Source organism: Esox lucius, chromosome 25, assembly GCF_011004845.1.
Source record: "Esox lucius isolate fEsoLuc1 chromosome 25, fEsoLuc1.pri, whole genome shotgun sequence".
Classification (NCBI taxonomy): Eukaryota; Metazoa; Chordata; class Actinopteri; order Esociformes; family Esocidae; genus Esox; species Esox lucius.
In genome coordinates, this window is record NC_047593.1 from 12,688,364 (window position 1) to 12,705,841 (window position 17,478).

The 17,478-nt window shown below is 42.7% G+C and overlaps 2 protein-coding genes across 10 annotated transcripts in view; both read left to right on the forward strand.

Moving 5' to 3' along the window:
• Positions 1-5,234, forward strand: part of gstcd (glutathione S-transferase, C-terminal domain containing) — a 54,657-nt gene extending 49,423 nt beyond the window's left edge. For 2 of the 4 annotated variants that reach the window (XM_010888514.4, XM_010888515.3), the window contains exons 13-14: positions 1,101-1,219; positions 5,054-5,234. In XM_010888514.4, the coding sequence (XP_010886816.2) occupies positions 1,101-1,219; positions 5,054-5,215 (281 nt within the window). In that variant the 3' untranslated portion in view covers positions 5,216-5,234. Of the gene's footprint in view, positions 1-1,100; positions 1,846-5,053 lie in introns of those variants that run through there. The other 2 variants (XM_020043878.3, XM_034291091.1) reach the window with 2 other exon arrangements.
• Positions 5,235-8,773: 3,539 nt separating this feature from the next.
• The window catches only part of npnta (nephronectin a), a 48,056-nt gene continuing 39,351 nt past the window's right edge, over positions 8,774-17,478 (forward strand). For 2 of the 6 annotated variants that reach the window (XM_010888527.5, XM_020043916.3), the window contains exons 1-2: positions 9,229-9,623; positions 15,249-15,349. In XM_010888527.5, the coding sequence (XP_010886829.2) occupies positions 9,553-9,623; positions 15,249-15,349 (172 nt within the window). In that variant the 5' untranslated portion in view covers positions 9,229-9,552. Of the gene's footprint in view, positions 8,796-9,224; positions 9,624-15,248; positions 15,350-17,478 lie in introns of those variants that run through there. The other 4 variants (XM_020043915.2, XM_010888524.5, XM_010888525.5 and 1 more) reach the window with 4 other exon arrangements.

Sequence of the window (17,478 nt, forward strand, 5' to 3'; positions counted from 1 at the left end):
AAATGTATGCATACAAGCGAACTTGATTTAAAATATTTTGTAGTTTGTATTGAGTTGAAGTCAACTCCCCTTATCGAATCAACACGCATTTAATAGTTATTTTGGCTTCATTGCAGAAATATTCTTTTACACTGTATAGTCAATACCTCAGTGATTGATAGATGTTGAGCCTATAAAGTCAGCACTCACTGGTAGATCAGGGCAGAGGCACCTCCACAATTTAACCTTCTCTCTCTCCCTTTACCTTTTACCACTCTTTCTCCATTAAACCATATACCCTCAGTAGCTGGGTCCATGTTCCAGTAGTTAAATACAGTGTTTGTGCCAGCTGTTATACCTGAAAGTTTGTCGTGAACTTGTCAGTTCTTTGCATATCTGCATAGCTAATAGATGGGTCGCAGCCAGGAATTAGAGGTGCGTTTTGGTAAAATGCTGGTCCTGCCTCCAGTTCCTGGGGTCCAACTGGTTTTCCCATTCCAACATACTGATGATAGAGCCTGGTAGCCCTTCACCTTGAATTGCCCTTACACATTCCTGCTGTTGGACCCCCCCGTCTCAACCTCTCCTCAATGTACACTTACCAGGTTATTCCCAGAACCTGGCAGATCTGAGCACCAGTCTGTTTTGGACCTTTGACAGCCACAGAGGTGCGTTGTCTGTCAGGGTTTGCCTCTGATGCGCCAAGCAGAGTAATGCATTTTCAGTGGGCTAAAGCCATTCAAAGCCAGCTTTGATGGGAGTCTCCCAGTGGATGCGATCCCGAGGTCTGATAGGAAGGCACAAGGTGACCGGTGATTGGATGGGTCTGGACTGGTGGGAAATGTATTCATGAAGGGAGAGAGCATCACATCCTGGCTGAGGTGCTTCATCTCATTGTACTGCAAACAGATTGTCATGGCAGAATAAAGAGTCCCTGGATTCATCCACTTTTCCTGTACGTACGATGCATCCCTCACTGGGTGTTAAAATGAGGCCGCATTCTCAAAAGGATTAGAACAACAACAGAAAAAAAATCCTATTAATTTGTCTGTCTCGTCAGGTATCTTTTGTATTTTTGTCACGTGATGTCCAGTAAAAACGTGCACTTTGACCCCCTCCAGGTAAGCAGTGCATGGGTCTGGTGGATCTGGACCGCGCCCGGGCAGCGGAGTCTCGTGGGTACTCTGTCAGGGTGATGACCATGGAGCCGGACAGCTGCTCCCCCAAGAACAACATGCTGGTGGGTGTGGCTAGACATGGGCCCGGAGGTTACCATGACACCTAATAAATCAGTCTGAATCTTGCCTTACAAGAGAGATGTATTGATACTGGGTGGGACTGCCTGGAATTTTTTATTTTTTGTCGTTCCAGGGTTTTTTTAGGCCTAATTACGGGTTATGTTCAGTTTGGTAGAACATGTATTGAAACCAAGTGAAACAGGGATGGGCCTGTCCAATAAGAACAAGCAGCAAAACTCGATATACAATCAGTGCCAACCTGAGAAAACAGTACTGTGACAGAGATGAGGTCCTGAGATCTAAGGAGAATGAACTGCCCAGGTTGAATTGATGGTAATTATTACAAAAGGTCTCTCGACACTTTCACCTCAAGTTGATCTTGTCCCAAGTATTTAGCTTACTTGAAATTTCTGTGTGGGAATTGAAACTCAATTTTTTATTTTTAACAGAAAATGTGTTTTAATGCCCAAGGCAATCTTGCCATAGTTATTGATGATACACACTGGGACTTCAGTATATGGCACAAATCTGGTAAAATGTTCTGTTTTTGTACTTTTTCTAAAAGCTCCTGTTAAATAGAATGAATGGTCCTCCAGACCGTGTAAAATAAATGGATAACATTTTCAAATGTCTTTTGCAAATTGTGTGAATAGCGATTCTGTAATACTGGTCACTATGCTCCTCTACCTCAATACGAAATGCTACAACTTTTAGCACTTTATATTCTGTGCCTTTGGAAAGATTCCAGAGACCCCTTCACTTTCTCCACATTTTGTTATTGAATTAATTTATAGTATCTATATGCAATCAAATATTTGATTACATATATATATTTTGATCATCAATCTAGAAACCATAACCAGTGACAAATACATTTTTAGAAAACCTTCAATTTATTGAAAATGAGAAACTAAAATATGTCATATACATAAATATTCAGACCTTTTGCCATGACCCTCCAAATTGAGCTCAGGTGCGTCCTGTATTCTTCCTAGATGTCCCTAGAACTTGACTGGAGATCACCTTTAGCAAATTCTATTGACTGGACAAGATTTAAAAAGACCATCCCTATGGTGAAGTATTGTGGTGGGAGCATCATTCTATGGGGATTATTCTCATTGGCAGGGACTGAGAAACTGTCAGGAATGAGGGAAGAATGAACAGAGCAAAATAAAGAAACCCTGATCCAGACTGTACAGGTCCTCAGACTGGGGTGATGATTAATCTTTCAGTGTGACAACGACCCAAAGCACACAGCCAAGTGATCCACCCTGGACTTTAACCCCATTGAACATCTGCGGGATGACCTGTAGATTAGAGATTTTCTTCCTTTTTTTCTTTTTAAGTTGGCACGAATTTCTTGCTTCGGCATTGTATAGATCGATGGCAAACAAAAATGTCATCATTTTAAATGGAGTCTATAAGGCAACAAAATATGGAGAAAGTTAAGGTGTCTGAAAAGTTTCCAAAGGCACAGTATATTGTTTTCAAAGTCAATATACCCAAGGTACCGAATTTGATTAAAGCAACACAAGTTTCAAATTATTCTCCTTTGGCATTTACCATGGTTCCTCAACGATAGTTTTTTTTTTTCACGTGCTGAGAAAAAAAGCAGTCTTTTACATATGCAAATACATCGACAGCAACCATTCATATTCTATGATGGTTTGGCTGTTGGAAAGGTCAGCTCGAATGGCCTCACCACAGGGCTACTAGAGGGTGAAACCACAAATTATACTCGACGTACTACCTCAAAAACACCTATAATATGTACAGATAATGGACACCCTAAAGCCGTTGCAGGTGATGAGTTTATGGGAGTAATGCCACTGCACTGCATTCATTGCGCTCTGGGCCTTCTGTCACTGGCGCGATACATTACCGAATTCCTTGGAAGGGCCGGAGCAGAGATGGCGGTAATAGAACCCTCTTTCATCCAGCCTCATCGTTCCACCAAGGCTTCAGCAACACTTCTCAGGCTCCCACTCTCCAGGTCCTTATTGGAATTCCAGAAGTGGTGCCAATCTATCCTTGGGGCAGCTGGCTGATGACACCGCTCTCGTCCAGGGGGGGGCCGGGACTCATTGAGAGGAAACCATCTCCTTGCCTTGCTGCTGCCCAGCCTGCTGCCCACGACTTTCTGTCTGTGTCTTTTAGCTCTTCACCACACAACACAAAGAGGGGAGGGAGGCGGGAAATGGCTCAGCTAACTATGCATTAGGGAGGGACCTTGATGTGCCGAGCAGGTAGAGGCAGCCGGCCATAGCCTAGCTCGCCTGTGTGAAAATGAAGAGAGCATTGGCTGACAACTGGTTGTGTGCTTGAGCTCGGGTGATTCCTCGGAGAGGGTAGAATGACTGCTGTGTGTGTGTGTGTGTGTGTTGGTGTTTGTTTTCGGTGGTTTGTTCATGCAAAGTCTGACCTGACGTTCCACGAATGAGCCTGCTGATTGGAGGTTGCTCCCGTTTCCAATCTCTTGGTTCGTTGTTCTCTTGCAGATTCATCGCCGCAGATCGACGTGCTCTAACACAGCAGGGGCCCTGCCACGTTGGGATCATTTTAGGATAGTCCAAAACCTGCAGGCACTGTTTACACTTTTCAGCAAACCTGACTTGGTTGAGTAGGCTAATTTGGGGGCAAAAACACCCGATTAGTCTACTCGATCGGGTGTTTGAGTTGCTGATTATTTGGCTAACCGCTGTGATTATTTTTGACTTAAAATTATTCACCCTACGTTACCTGGGCATTCTGGGAATGATTTGTTTACTTATTTAATTTTCCCTACGTTTCAACCCCTGTTGTTGATGACAGTTTGAGTTCATGGCATCATATTTGGATAATTTAATCTATCTATTGAACCTCCCCCCATGATCGCTAGAAGGGCTTTATTTATGATGTCCTTGATTATATTATTTGGCCGCGATTGGCTGGTAGACCTGCAGAGGCGGGCCCTGAACAAAAAGCTCTTCTTAAAATAGACCTGAATGTAGTTACAATCCAACGCTTCCCATTACTTTAGAGGACTTTGTGTCAGAGAGGGTTGGACTCAAAAGTAAGTATATTTGTTTTGTTCTACCGAATGGAAGCCAGCCTAGTAAAAGTCTGATAAGTTTGATGAATTGCACCACAATAAACCACAGTAGCTTTACCATTATCTTGATTTTGGGAATAACTAGTGCCTTTATCCCTGCCGTGTATCATGTATCAAAACCTAATTGCCAGCACAAATAAGTTCTGAGGTAGTCAAAGAAATGCATTAAACATGTAGGTCTTGAAAGGTCTGGAGAAAGACATTGACAGGCTTTTGTAATCAGATGCTAAGATAACTCATGAAACGTCCTTCCTCTGCTAATGATGCACTGATGGTCAGTGTAATTTAATAAATGCTGGATCTTTCAAAAGACTCATCAGACTAACCACTGTAATTACTGCCAAAGGTGCTTCAACCAAGTTTTAACTCTGGAGACATCCAATTATGATGCTTCAATTCTATATTTTTAATATAGTAAAAAAAATCACCTTGAAGTTTTGGTGTGTGTGTATAAGTGAGAGAAAATCCTAATTTAAATGTCAATTTAAAGGAGAAGCCGTTTATTGCAGATCTAATTTAAATGGCTGTGAGTCATGACTTTGGGTAAAACATGGTGAACCTCGTGACCTTCCAAAGTTAAAATTTTTAATCACATATAAGGCTACAGTCTGGACAGTCCATGTCATCTGGTTATGTTTGTTAGCATGATGCATAATTAACCCACATTTCATCAACGTCTGTCCTATGGTGTCTGTATCGCACGTATGTATCAAGACCTTTTCTCTCTTGCTTCCCGGTTTCATAGCAGGAGACAAACAAAAACAGGTGGATGAGTGCTATCTCAGAAGAGAGTCAGCAGAACACGATTGAAATAAAAACGAAGATTCTACGGCAAATTGAAGAGCCAGGGAAGGATTTAACCTTAAGAAATCACCTGTCACAAGTGTATGAAGTGGAGGATCAGTAATTGGCATGGAACTAGCAAGCAGAGGGCATAATTTCTACTGTATATTGTTTACACCTTTAAAATCCTAAGATATTCCAAAGCCCACACCCATATGGCACAGTTTTGGTCCTGGATGTTGATTAGCTAAGAGCTATGTTATATCTGTCATTATGAACCAGTTAGTTTGATTGCTGCCTGGCTGAATGTTTGGTGGTATATTAGACCGTAAATCATGGGTATGAAATCAAAAAACGTACTGTTGTAATCGCGTTTGTTATCACTTCATTAAGACATCTTGTGGTTTTGTGGTATATTGCCAAAATACCGCAATGAGGTTCTATATCCAGACACGCCATAATGCCTTGTGAATAACAACAGCTCATAACCATGATATTGGCTGTATATCACGCCCCCTCATGCCTTATCGCTTAAATAACATCATGTTAATTGTTTATGGTTCAAATGAAGCTGGCAACCTGTTCATGATGATGGATTGTGGTACATGGCCAATATACTAGGGCTAGGTGGTATATCCCAGTGTACATTACAGCTTATTGTACCTAAGAGTAACCTGTAGGTATATTGAACATATTCCATTATTGCTCGAAATATCAGATCCTTTAGCAGAATGTTCCAGTTTAGGTTCGAAAGAATGTATTAGGTTAACGCAGGCTTAAGATTGTATGGTTTCTTTCTACATCAGTCTGACAGACCTTAATGAATCATTTATGTGCTCAAAATGAGTTGCTGATGAGTCAGAGGAATCAAACTTAACACAATAATTCACTATGGGAACTAGTGCAAATCAGTTCACCCAAAGCTTTACCTACAGCCGGAGTGTCGAAGTAGCAGGTACCTAATTAGGACCTGAATGACCACGTAAAGGGAACTGGGGAAGTAGTTTTACTTTGTGCTTTTTAGACCTCTGCTTATACCTTGCACACAAAAAAATTTAGGATATTGTTGCACCAGGCTGCAACCCTATCTTCACTGAGAATTAGCTTGTTTTAATGGTTCTCAATGTTGTCTAAACCTCAAGAGGCTGTGGGTTTCTCTGACAAGATAAATTAAGCCTGTTCGACGTAAAGGGCAAGCCTGAAATGATTGTATATGTTATAACATTAGGTTTTGATTCGTAAATGCTTTAATATTCACAAAACATAATACTAGCTGATGATGATTATCATATAGGATGTGAAATATGTCCTGAATTTGTTTACTACAGAAGTTATCTGTGTTTATCCAAAAACCTCATCCGTTTCTTAATAGACTTTTTGTCAAATGAACCATAGCTGAATTGGCCTCCGTTAGTGCGAACAAACAGACAGCATTACTACTGCTCTCCATAGCGTGTTCAAGCCAAGGAAGTGTCTCATTGATATGACATGCAATGTTTGTAACGCGAGCATGTGACCTTGATGGCTATTTCAGCGCCAATGGCTGTGAGGCTTGACTTGTGTTTCAGAGGTGTTTTGGCTCAGTGCTGCCCCCTGTCATCTCAAGTTGAAGGCGGCAGGGGGTACTGCATGCCTCCGTTGGCAACCAAACTGACTTCGCAGTGTCTTCTATGTGCCATTTTTTTTCTTAATCTTGTGCAGTTGTTGTGCTATGAAGAGTGCCCTAATCCCACCAATTATAATGGAGCCTTAGACTTCAGTAGCTTCAATGACATGGCAGTCATAGTTCTAACACCTAGTTAGAACCCTGGATGTAGAATGAGTTGTCATTTTAGATGAATGATCGAGTAGCTGTCCCCTAATTCAAGACCTTTTTGCTTTCTTATAGAGTGGATACTACGCCAAAGGTCTGATATTCCTTAAATAGAAATTCAACCTGTACAGGTTTTCACTACATTCTAAATTGTTTACCATAACGGCATAATCCTGTGATGGAATGTTACCCACAAAACAACAGGTTACGTTAATTACTGTTTGCAAATATTGCTTAGTTGTATAATCACAAAATGAGTTTGAGCTAACCGGTTCTAGGGTTCTGTTTGGGGTTGGTTCAGCGTGTCTAGTGACTGGATTCTACTGTAGGTTACTGGACAACTTTCAGGTTAAACCACTAGCATAGACTTGGGTTTAATAACTTACATATTCAACTCTTTGGTTTTGGTTGCAATTTCAACTGTCTGTAAATAGCGGACCACAGTTTTATAAACACTCTACAGATGACTACTCTGTAGCTTGTTCATAATTAAGAGATGTTGAGTACTAATACAATCCCGTTCCCGAACAAGTTTGGACCCTGCGTAAAATGTAAATAAAAACAATGTAATGTGTAAATCAACTGAACCCTCTATTCAATAGAAAATAGTACAAAGACAACATTAAATGTTGAAACTGAGACATTTTATTGTTTCTTGAAAAATATATGGCCACTTTGTATTTGATTCCAGCAACACGTTTCAATAAAGTTGGGACAGAGGCAACAAAAGACTTGAAAGGTTGTGTAATGCTAATAAACTAAACCTGGTAGAATATCACACAACTAATTAGGTCAATTGGCAACAGGTCAGTAACGTGATTGGGTATTAAAACAACACTCCTGAGAGGATGGGTGTGCCTCAGGGGGTGTGAGGATGGGGAGGGGTTCACCACTCTGTGAAAGACTGCGCGGGCAAATAGTGCAACAATTAAAAAATAATGTTTCTCAACGTAAAGTTACAAAGAGTTTGGGGATCTCAACGTCTATGGTACATTATAGCATTAAAAGATTCAGAGAACCTCGGTATGCAAGGGACAAGGCCGAAAAACCAATAGTGCATACCTCAGACGCCACTGCATTAAAACCAGATATGATTCTCTAGTGGACATCACTGCACGGGCTCAAGAACACTTCCGAAAACAAATATAAACAAAACCGATCCAGAACCGCCGCCGTCTCCGCTCCTGTATTATATTGGATCAAAATGATTCGTGTCCGATATAATTAATTGGTTAAATATGGCCCCGACAGAGCTTGACTAAGTGGATTTTTTTTTATAATGAATGTGTCTAAGCTGTAATTATTATAAAAACAAGCAACTATGATATGCATAGCAGTGGAGAAACATCTGGGTCCACAGAAGACATGGTAGAATAAAACCTTTCTGCGGGTATACAGCTTTTTACAGGTGTTGGTGACTGTGAGTTAATAACATTATATGAAGCATCGAATCATGTCCGTTTAAAGACGTAACTGAAGGATGGGGAAATTGGCATTTATTTATTGGGTGAAAAACGTGTTACAGCTCTAGCAGTCAGATTCCATTTTCCTATTGTTTTGATTTTATTCCCACAATATAAGGTCGGTATATCACTGCATTTGCGAACGTTATGTTAATAAACTTTTTAGGTAATAGCTGTTTGAATGTATTTGGAGTTGCAGACTGTTTGAGTGATATGGTACTTCTGGCAAACAGCTTGATGCCACAAGACTGATTTGAATATAATACACCACTGTGAAAGTTCATCTGGATAAAGGGATTGGGTTATAGACTATCGGTTCAACCAATCAGATTTGTGTATGTAAATATCGTAAAATGTGTTTCCTATGACCTGACAAGCGCTTCGAGGACCAAATGACGTTGAAGGAAATACATTATATACTGTTAAAAGTGAGTTACGTTCCAAAAAATCAACACAGTGTGATTTGTTAGACATAAATCGATTATTTATTAATTCAAAAGATTGCAATGGGACGTATATCCAGCGAAACTACATCTACATTTATGGACAAATATGATTACACTTTTTCCTTAACCGTAAATCTTAAAATAACCTATATCTAGTGCTGTGGGATTCTTAAGTGGATTGGCTAGTTATAATGTCTTGTTACCATTGTCATTGTCTCTGCAATTTATGTGTGTAATTTCCAAAGTATTCGTAGCCAAGGCCCCGCAACCTACAGTAAAGTAGCACATACGTACACTGTCGCAAATCGATATGCTTTATTAATTATAAAGGGTCTCTGATACAGTACCTCGCAGCTTAACGTGTCACTGCAGAAGACCGCGATTCGGCACCGGACCGTGCAGATGCCTTTAAATTGGATGGCAGCCGATTGAACTTGTGCGGAAAGCTGCGGGTCCTTTTAACACCAGTAGAGTGCACTCCGCTCCACAGTGGTTGGGTCACTTCGCCGAGAAAGCAACGGTGTGGTTTTTCCAGTTGCGGCTGCTGCACCTCGGAAACAGTGTAATCTGTTTCAAGGACAACAGCGATTCTCCTCTCATGCCGGTGCCGGTTTAACGTTAGGAGAGAAAATATAGCCGGTTTTTCGTTTCGTTCAGACGATTGCACATTGCGGAGTCCAGTCATACGTTTCACTTGGAGTTAGGAGTGCTAACACGTTTTGCGCGTATTCCTCGAACCATGGAATTATGGATAAAGTTGATGTTATTATACTGCTGTTGTTTAGGAACCAGTGCTGAGAATGACGGCAGGTAAGACCACAGAAACGTTTTCAATACAAGCTAATTGCATCCGTGCATTTGCCCCTTTTTGTACCCAATTATTTTTGTTTTGAAGTGTTCATATTCGTTGGTGATTGTGTTTACACTTCAGCTCATATATTGAAATGTGAGTTTGCACTGCATAAATTGAAACGTGTTGCTGATGTGCTGAAATTATTTTTGCTTTGACTCGCGCTTGACGCAATGTGGCCAGAATACACCAGTGCGTAATCAGTGGTTTTCTCCCTTATTTGCATGTTCCTTTTTACAATATTTGTTTGTCTTGAATGGTGTATTTTTCTTGAAGTATTTCTAAATTACTACATTTTGTTTGTACCAACCGTTGTTTGTTTTTTTGTTTGTTTGGTACTAGTTTGGCATTCTTTTCGTGAACAGTGTTGTTGCTTTTGTTAACATGGCAAAACCCTAGTAGGCAGCAGCTTACTTTCATATCTGTTGCTTGAATTTTCCGTCTCGTGGTGACAGCACTTACCTTGCCGGGTGCTTCATGCCCGAACACGAATCTGATGAAGGTGGTGAGAAACTTGCCAAATCTAAAGAATGTGGCTGAAATCGAAATATATCAACCCTATTTAGTGAATCAGAATTTAACTTTTATTCCTGACTTTAGATGTGATTAATGTTACAAAGTTTTATATTAAATGTAGAAGAGTAAGAAATATTTTATTCCATATTTGGTCGTGATTTGACCTAATTACCATCTTACTCTAAACCCTTCCGGTATTTCAGGTTCAAGTTGTTGACTCCTCCATGTTTATTACTGACTGTAGGTTCGCTGGACTGGGTCCAATACACTTGACTTGCAGTACTCATCATCGAAGGCTGTTTCCGTCGTGGAAAAACATTGTAAGGCCACCCAGGTGTGGATCTGGCCACGTGCACTCTAAATTGTGCCCTAATCCCTATGGAGACGATCCTCCTGGGCCCTACATTACCATTTTGTACATATTGTCAAACTGAGAATCTCAAACGGGCCCTATGATGCCATGAAGACAACTTGTATTCTGTATCTCTCAGTGAAAGTGAGTTTACGGACTCACGATATAATTGGATCGGATAAGGAATAGTTATAGAATTCGACAAATGGAGCTGGAGAGTATTCCTAGGACTTATGATGTTTTTCCAGTAGGGAACGCAGTGAAGCATTTTAATCAGATTTTCCATACTATTTATCACTGTCAGACCGACTGAACCCCGGGCATAATACCTGGCTCTCGCCTATTTTTGTAAGCAATAGATATCAGAGTCAATTGAATATTCCCTAAGGATTAATAGGACTAAACTTTCAGGTCAAAATCAGATTGGGCCAAGTGTTCCCTCGCCTGGTGTTCCCTCGTGCTTGTGTTTAACGTGCGATTGTTTTATGTTGGTAATGTTTGGCAATGTTAGTGCGTTTTGAGAAGGCCACGGTCCAAGCTTGGTGATGGGAAATGTACTGAAATTTCACTGTGACGCACACTCCTGCCCAGACCATATTGAACGTTTACGGCATTGGTTACGTTATTAGCGTCATCCGCTGATGGAGCGCAGCTTGTCACGTGGTTCATTATTTTCCAATTTCCCTGGTTATGAACCTGGCCTGCTGACTTCAATCTAAATTTAGAGAGGGTCCCCTGAGAATGCCGCGTAGAAAAGTCATTTATTTTCTGGCCTAGCATTTTCGAGAAGAGCTCTAATGGGCTAAGTTGGCACCTGAAGAGGGCTTCACCGCTCACTGGCTCGCCGCTGCAAGGTCATTTTGTCCTAGATACTAAATTGGCCTAAAACAAGCCTAATTAATAATAGATAACTCATCTGTAATTCCCTGTTGATTGGTTTTCATTACGCATCAGCATTGTTGTCAGTAACGTTTATTCGGATGATTAGGATGAAAAATTGGCAGTAGGCTTATTTTGTGCGATTAGGAGGTAGGCGGTCTAAGGAAAGGTCAGAACACTTTAGAATAGATTAAAAGCTAAAGACCTGCTAACTTTTAATGGCATACTTTTGTGCAGACTATCAAACAACTAGGATGACATCATTTTGAAGAACACATCCCAGATTGGTCCTTTTAAAAAGGACTAGTCGAGGAGGTTGCTGGTTCCCCTTATAAAATGACTAGATTAGGAGGCTATTGGTCTATAATGATGTCATCACAATGCTTTGCCTTAGGCACTGCCAATGCATTCCATTCCTCCATTCCAGGGTAGGACTCCAAACCAGGTCTTCGCTCTCCTTCCAAACATTATTGTAACATTAGATCTTCAAAAATAGACAGACCTTATTTTGGCACCCAGGCTTAAAGTTAAAAATACTTCAATAAGTGTATACAGAGAAAGCTAGCCTCTTTTATGGACATTCATAGAAGTAGGTTCATTTTAACTGTAGTGCACTTTTCAGTTTGAAAGCAAGCGATTTAACGTGTATGTTTCACTGTAGCCTAACCCAATCTGGCATCCACTGGTTGAATTCTAATTACTTCCGAGCTTCTGAATATGGGACAGCGAAATTGTTATCCTGTTAGGACGGTCGCTTAGTGCTCTTTTATGAATTGTATGACGTGCTATTTATTGTGAATCCACTGAGAATCCCACCCAAAGACACTCACACATGCACACATCCCACAGTTGGAAAGATGATGGACTATCAGGCATCTTTCCCCACAGCGTCGGTAGTAAACACCGTCTGATCCGTTCTGCTCCCATCAAGGCGCCAAGGGAACATGAACCGCGATAATTATGTGCTTGGGTAGTTCCTCCACAGCTTACTGCAATTAAGGATTAGTATGGATTATTCATACGCAGAAGGTCATGAACAGATACCCGCATCTTCCCTTTCATCCATGTCTGTCAGACCGGCCACCAACACTATTCTGGCTAGGGAGCCCGCAGTGTACGGAATGATTACAGTAATAACACAGTATTAATTTAACACGAAGATTAGGATGGGACGTCCCCCCAATGCGCTCGTGTGTATAACTGATCAAGCCTTGTTCAGTTTTATTCTGATGAATCGTGTTGTAACAGCACGGTTGGCTGCACGACTCCGCCGGGTTCCAACGCCCCGGGGCGACGCTCGGTTTGATGACAGAGAGTGGGAGGGAAGGAGGTGGAATGGTGGAGGCAAATGAAAATCAAACAAACCCATCTGACGTGATATTTCTCAGCCTGTGGAAGAGGGAGAGGGAGAGATTTTATTAAGTAACTGAGAAGGACCTGTTGCATGTTTTCAGCCTCCGTTCGTTACTGGTAACAGGTAATAACAGAAGGTCCTCGTCGGTCTGTCTGCCGTCGGACCTTGTGATGTACGGTAAGCCTAAGGCAGGTGGAAATATTTCCCTTCAACAACTCGGGTGTCTCGCTCCCTGTCACCCACTCCTCACCTCCTGTTCAACTGGCACGGCACATGTGACGCCCAAAGTTCATTTGCATCCACGCTTGCCGCGGGAATAGACTGCCGCGTAGATGTGCTCCTAGACCGCTTGAGGCAAAACAATTATCCTCCCCCTTGGTTGGCGCGGCTGCGCCTGCAATATCAAATCGCGTTTAGACCCCATTACTTTTATAGGCGCGGTTAAAAATGGCCAGTGAAAAACAGCCGAGGAGTTGGAGTATGTTTACATTATTAGCACTCTGACAGACCTCTTTGCTGCAGGTCCTCCCCTCGTTATGCTGACATGCTGCAGGCTGGTTAATGATTTTGTTCAGCCCTTAATCCACAAATAATATAGAACCTTCTTAAGGGGTTTGTGTTTTTAATTGAGGTTGTGTGACTGTCTCAGTCTCTTGCACTGTGTGTGTGTGTATGCTGGTGGTGGGCCATCACTAGTTTGATCACTACATGGAGCAGGTCTTTGGCGACAAGGCCCTAAAATTCCATCCTGGGTGGGTGACCTCTGGGTCTGTGGCCCGGCTGTGTGGGTGCGATAACTCTCCATCCCCGATCTACAATCATATCAGTCCGGTTCTCTCTTCCTCCTTCTGTTCTTCCTCCTCCTTAGCATTCCCAATGTGTCTACTGTCCTGGACTGCTCTCAGGGATCCTACACCCCCCGCCCAGCCTGCCTCCCTCCTCTCCTTGCCAGCAGGGCTACACGCAAACATTTTCCCTGGGCCTGCCATTCCCACTTAACGTCTTCCATCAGGTTTTCTGTCCTATGACTGGCAGCGGGGGCAGACATTAGCATTTCCAGAGTCTTGGCAACGGAGGCTAACTGGATGGGATATTGGGAGGCGAGGACGTGCTCCGCATGCGATCGCCTCAGTCCAGGGTAGAGCAAGACGTCCCTGCGTGCCAAGTGTTTCCTTTTTTTTTTTTTTTTCTTATTTTTTTTTTTTTCTTCAATCTTCGTGTCACTTTCGGCTTTTTCTGCTCAATGACCAACACCAGGACCGTTTATTTCACTCTCGTCCATGAAAAGGTTCTGATGGAAATGAATTGTGCAGAACCGACATGGCCGTGTGTCACGTAGGATCAGCCATGTGTCAGCTCTTTTCCGCTCAGTTTCTACTTCCTCTGATTTAATTTGGTGACGTCACAGACCCGGCTATGCGCTGTTTGTTGTTCCCCTTCGAGGCGTCCTTAAATGGGCTTTTTCATTCTCTTCTCCAGTCTAAAAACATGTGGTGCTTTTGCTTTTGCCTCAGATAAAGGTAATCCCACTATACTCTGCCAAGAATTTCTTTCATGCTTTGGAACAGAACTTCAGTTCACCAAAAAGAAAATGTAATTTCAGCAGTTTTTCATACAACAACGATTGTGAGATTTAAGAGCAAGGTTCCTGTTCAGAAGATATAATTTCAATAAAAACGGAACATGCTCAACCCATAGGACAGCCTGTCGTGTAGACCAGAGAATTATGTCACCTATAATCACTATCTGGTACATTCAGAATGTTTCGCAAGACTGAACACACCACAGTTGTCTGAGAATGGGAGATGACATTATGAATGTCACATTGATAACACACCTCAGTGTAACCCCCCCCCACACACACACACACACACACGTACACACACACCTTCCCTTTACTCTCCGAGTCCCTGGATGGTGCGTCAGATTAAAGTGTCATTGGCTCACTGACATGGAGAGGAGCTCTGCGTTTTAGTCGGATTGGGGCCTGTTTCTCCGCAGTCTTCAACATATTGGTTTCAGATCCGACGTCCCTCCAACCAACGCGCTCCTGGAGCTGTGCTGACGTTCTGCTCGGTCCAGTGATTGGGAAATGTGATCCGTTGTGTCATTTGTGTAGGTTTTCAGATGTGAAAATTGACATCCTCTTCTTTGTTGTGCCAGCTGACAGACATGTTTGTTTGCCTTCCTTACATATTCCAATGGACATGAGAGTAGCTTAGGATTAGGAAAGTGCTATTTAATTATGGACTGGGTTGAGAATGAACAAACAAATATGCAGTCTGTCAGCCAGTGCCTTGGGCTTTGTTATGAGCAAGACCACTCTGTCTCTATGTTTCTGTCCGATACCCTCTCTGTTTCTGTCTCTCCCTGCCTCTCGCCATGGTGAGTGGGCACGAACCAACAGACTTTGCTGCCCACCCCCCCCCCCCCCCATCTTGGCATTTGAATTGGCTGTGAACTGATAGAGCTATCTCCTGACAGGTGGCCTCGTCAGATGGCCTTGTCCAGTGGGCTGTGTCGCTACGGCGCCCGTGTCGACTGCTGCTGGGGATGGACCCGGCGCTCCTGGGGCCACTGCCAACGTGAGTAGTGCCAACCTTCCGTGCCCGCTGCCTTTTCAGGGTTACCGGTGGCTAAAGGGTTACTGACGGGGATCGCAGCGGGTTACCGGGGTGTAACAGACGCTGGGGGTCTTACTGGCTTAAACCACCGATAGGACGGGGGAAGAGGATGTAATGCTAGCGCAGGACCCTGAGCATGAACATGCGTACAAATAAGCACACAACTACACAGAGGACCTGTGGCAGTGGGACGGCCTTTGGGGTTATTTCGCCTTTTTCCTTCACCATATGCTAGGAGGCACACTGATATGTTCACTCATTCTGCTGTGTTTTCTAAACCGGGAGGAGAAATATACTAGCCTGAAATGGGGTACATTCAAATGTGTCCGGCAGTTGCTGTGTAAACGGATAACTGCGAATGTATACAGTGTCGTACATTACTATTTGGATGGTGACACAAGTTTTGTTATTCGCCTCTGCATTCCAGCACATTGGTTTTGAAATCAAATGGTATAAAACTGCATTACCTTTTTGGGCCACATTAATGTTTCCGCATATTCAGATGACCAACAGTTCATTAAATCCAGCTGGCCTGATTCCAGTGAAGCAGAACCAGGTAGATAAGGGCAGGGACGACCAGGGTGGACAAGGGAAGGGACAGCGGGAATCGTCAGGCCGCAGAGACACTCCCCTGTAAGGGTACATAAAGTATTTGGGCAGTTGCCTTTACAGCTGGATTTGGAGTCGGTTGCAAGGGCTGACCACACGAGGACCAAAGAAGGGTCAATGCAAGTCAAGTTGGCTATCATGATGGAGATGAATAAAAACCAATCAATCAGTTACATGGACAAAACATACATTTAGCCAAAATCATATTTTTGTACATAAGGAAGAAGAAACAACACTATTGCTTTGCCCGGCAGTGGCGAATTCCCTGGGAGAATAGGAAGACCTCTACAATGGATGACCAAAGAATAAGACAGATTTTAACAAATCTGTGTATCAGAATGATGGCAGAAGGACGTTGAGGAGAACAAAATGCTTCTGAACTCATTGAATGACACTTCACCTTGCAGTAGGTCAATCAACTTCAACATACTGCTAAGGACACCACAGAGTTTTTCAGGGCCAGAAAGTGGAATGTTCTTTAATGGCCAAATCGATATCCGGACCTAAATCCAACTGAGCACAAATTTCATTTCCTGAAAACAACAATTCCTTCCAAAAAACTGAAACTGAAGCTTGCCGCTATACAGGTCTGGCAGAGCATCACTAGGGAAGAGACCCAGTGTCTGGAGATTCTGTGGATTGCTGCCTTGCAGGCAGTCATCTAATGTAAAAGCTTTTCAACCTAGTTATTGGCTGGACTACTGTGTATAAGTAAAGCTGTAATTCCTACATGTTTCATGGTGTATGGATGTAAATACCCAAATAAAGCTGACAGTGTGCACTTTAACCTCTTAGTCATTTCAAATCCAATGTGCTGGAGTACAGATCCAAACAACAAAACCTTTTGTTACTGGCCAAATACCTATTGATGGCATTGAATAATCAGATGGGCAGGGAATCAATTTGGTGACATTTTCAGGAAACCCACCCATGGATTCAGAAGATGTGCCACCTATAAATATAACATTTGACAAGAATTAACACGTTTTGTGCCGCGGTATTAAACCACCGCCTGATATCATTGTCTCTCAATAAAATATTTACCCTTAAAGGATATTTATTACTGCCCGTGGAGACAGGGTGGCGATGGCTGCTGCCATGCTTTAATTATGTCCCTCAGAGATGTGTGAATGATTTGACTATTGAGCTGGGAACGTGCTGAGCAGCCTGGTGAATGGGATATGCTCTGCGTGGCCGGGTGGACACGTGATGGTACAGCTGAAGCTTCTGGTGTGAAAATGTGATGGGTGGCAGAATGGGCTTACTGGCGCACAACATTTAAGCAATTGACTGAGCCTGGGCTGCTTGCTGGCTCCGTCCAATCAATCGACTAACCAGCTAACTCAGAGGCCTTGGGGCTGATAGGCTAGCTGTAACGCTTTGTCATAGTTACCGATCTTTTGTATCACCTTCATAACACTCCATGTCGCCTCATATGCATCTTGTCTTTTGAACGCCGACTTATGTGAATTGTTGCTCGT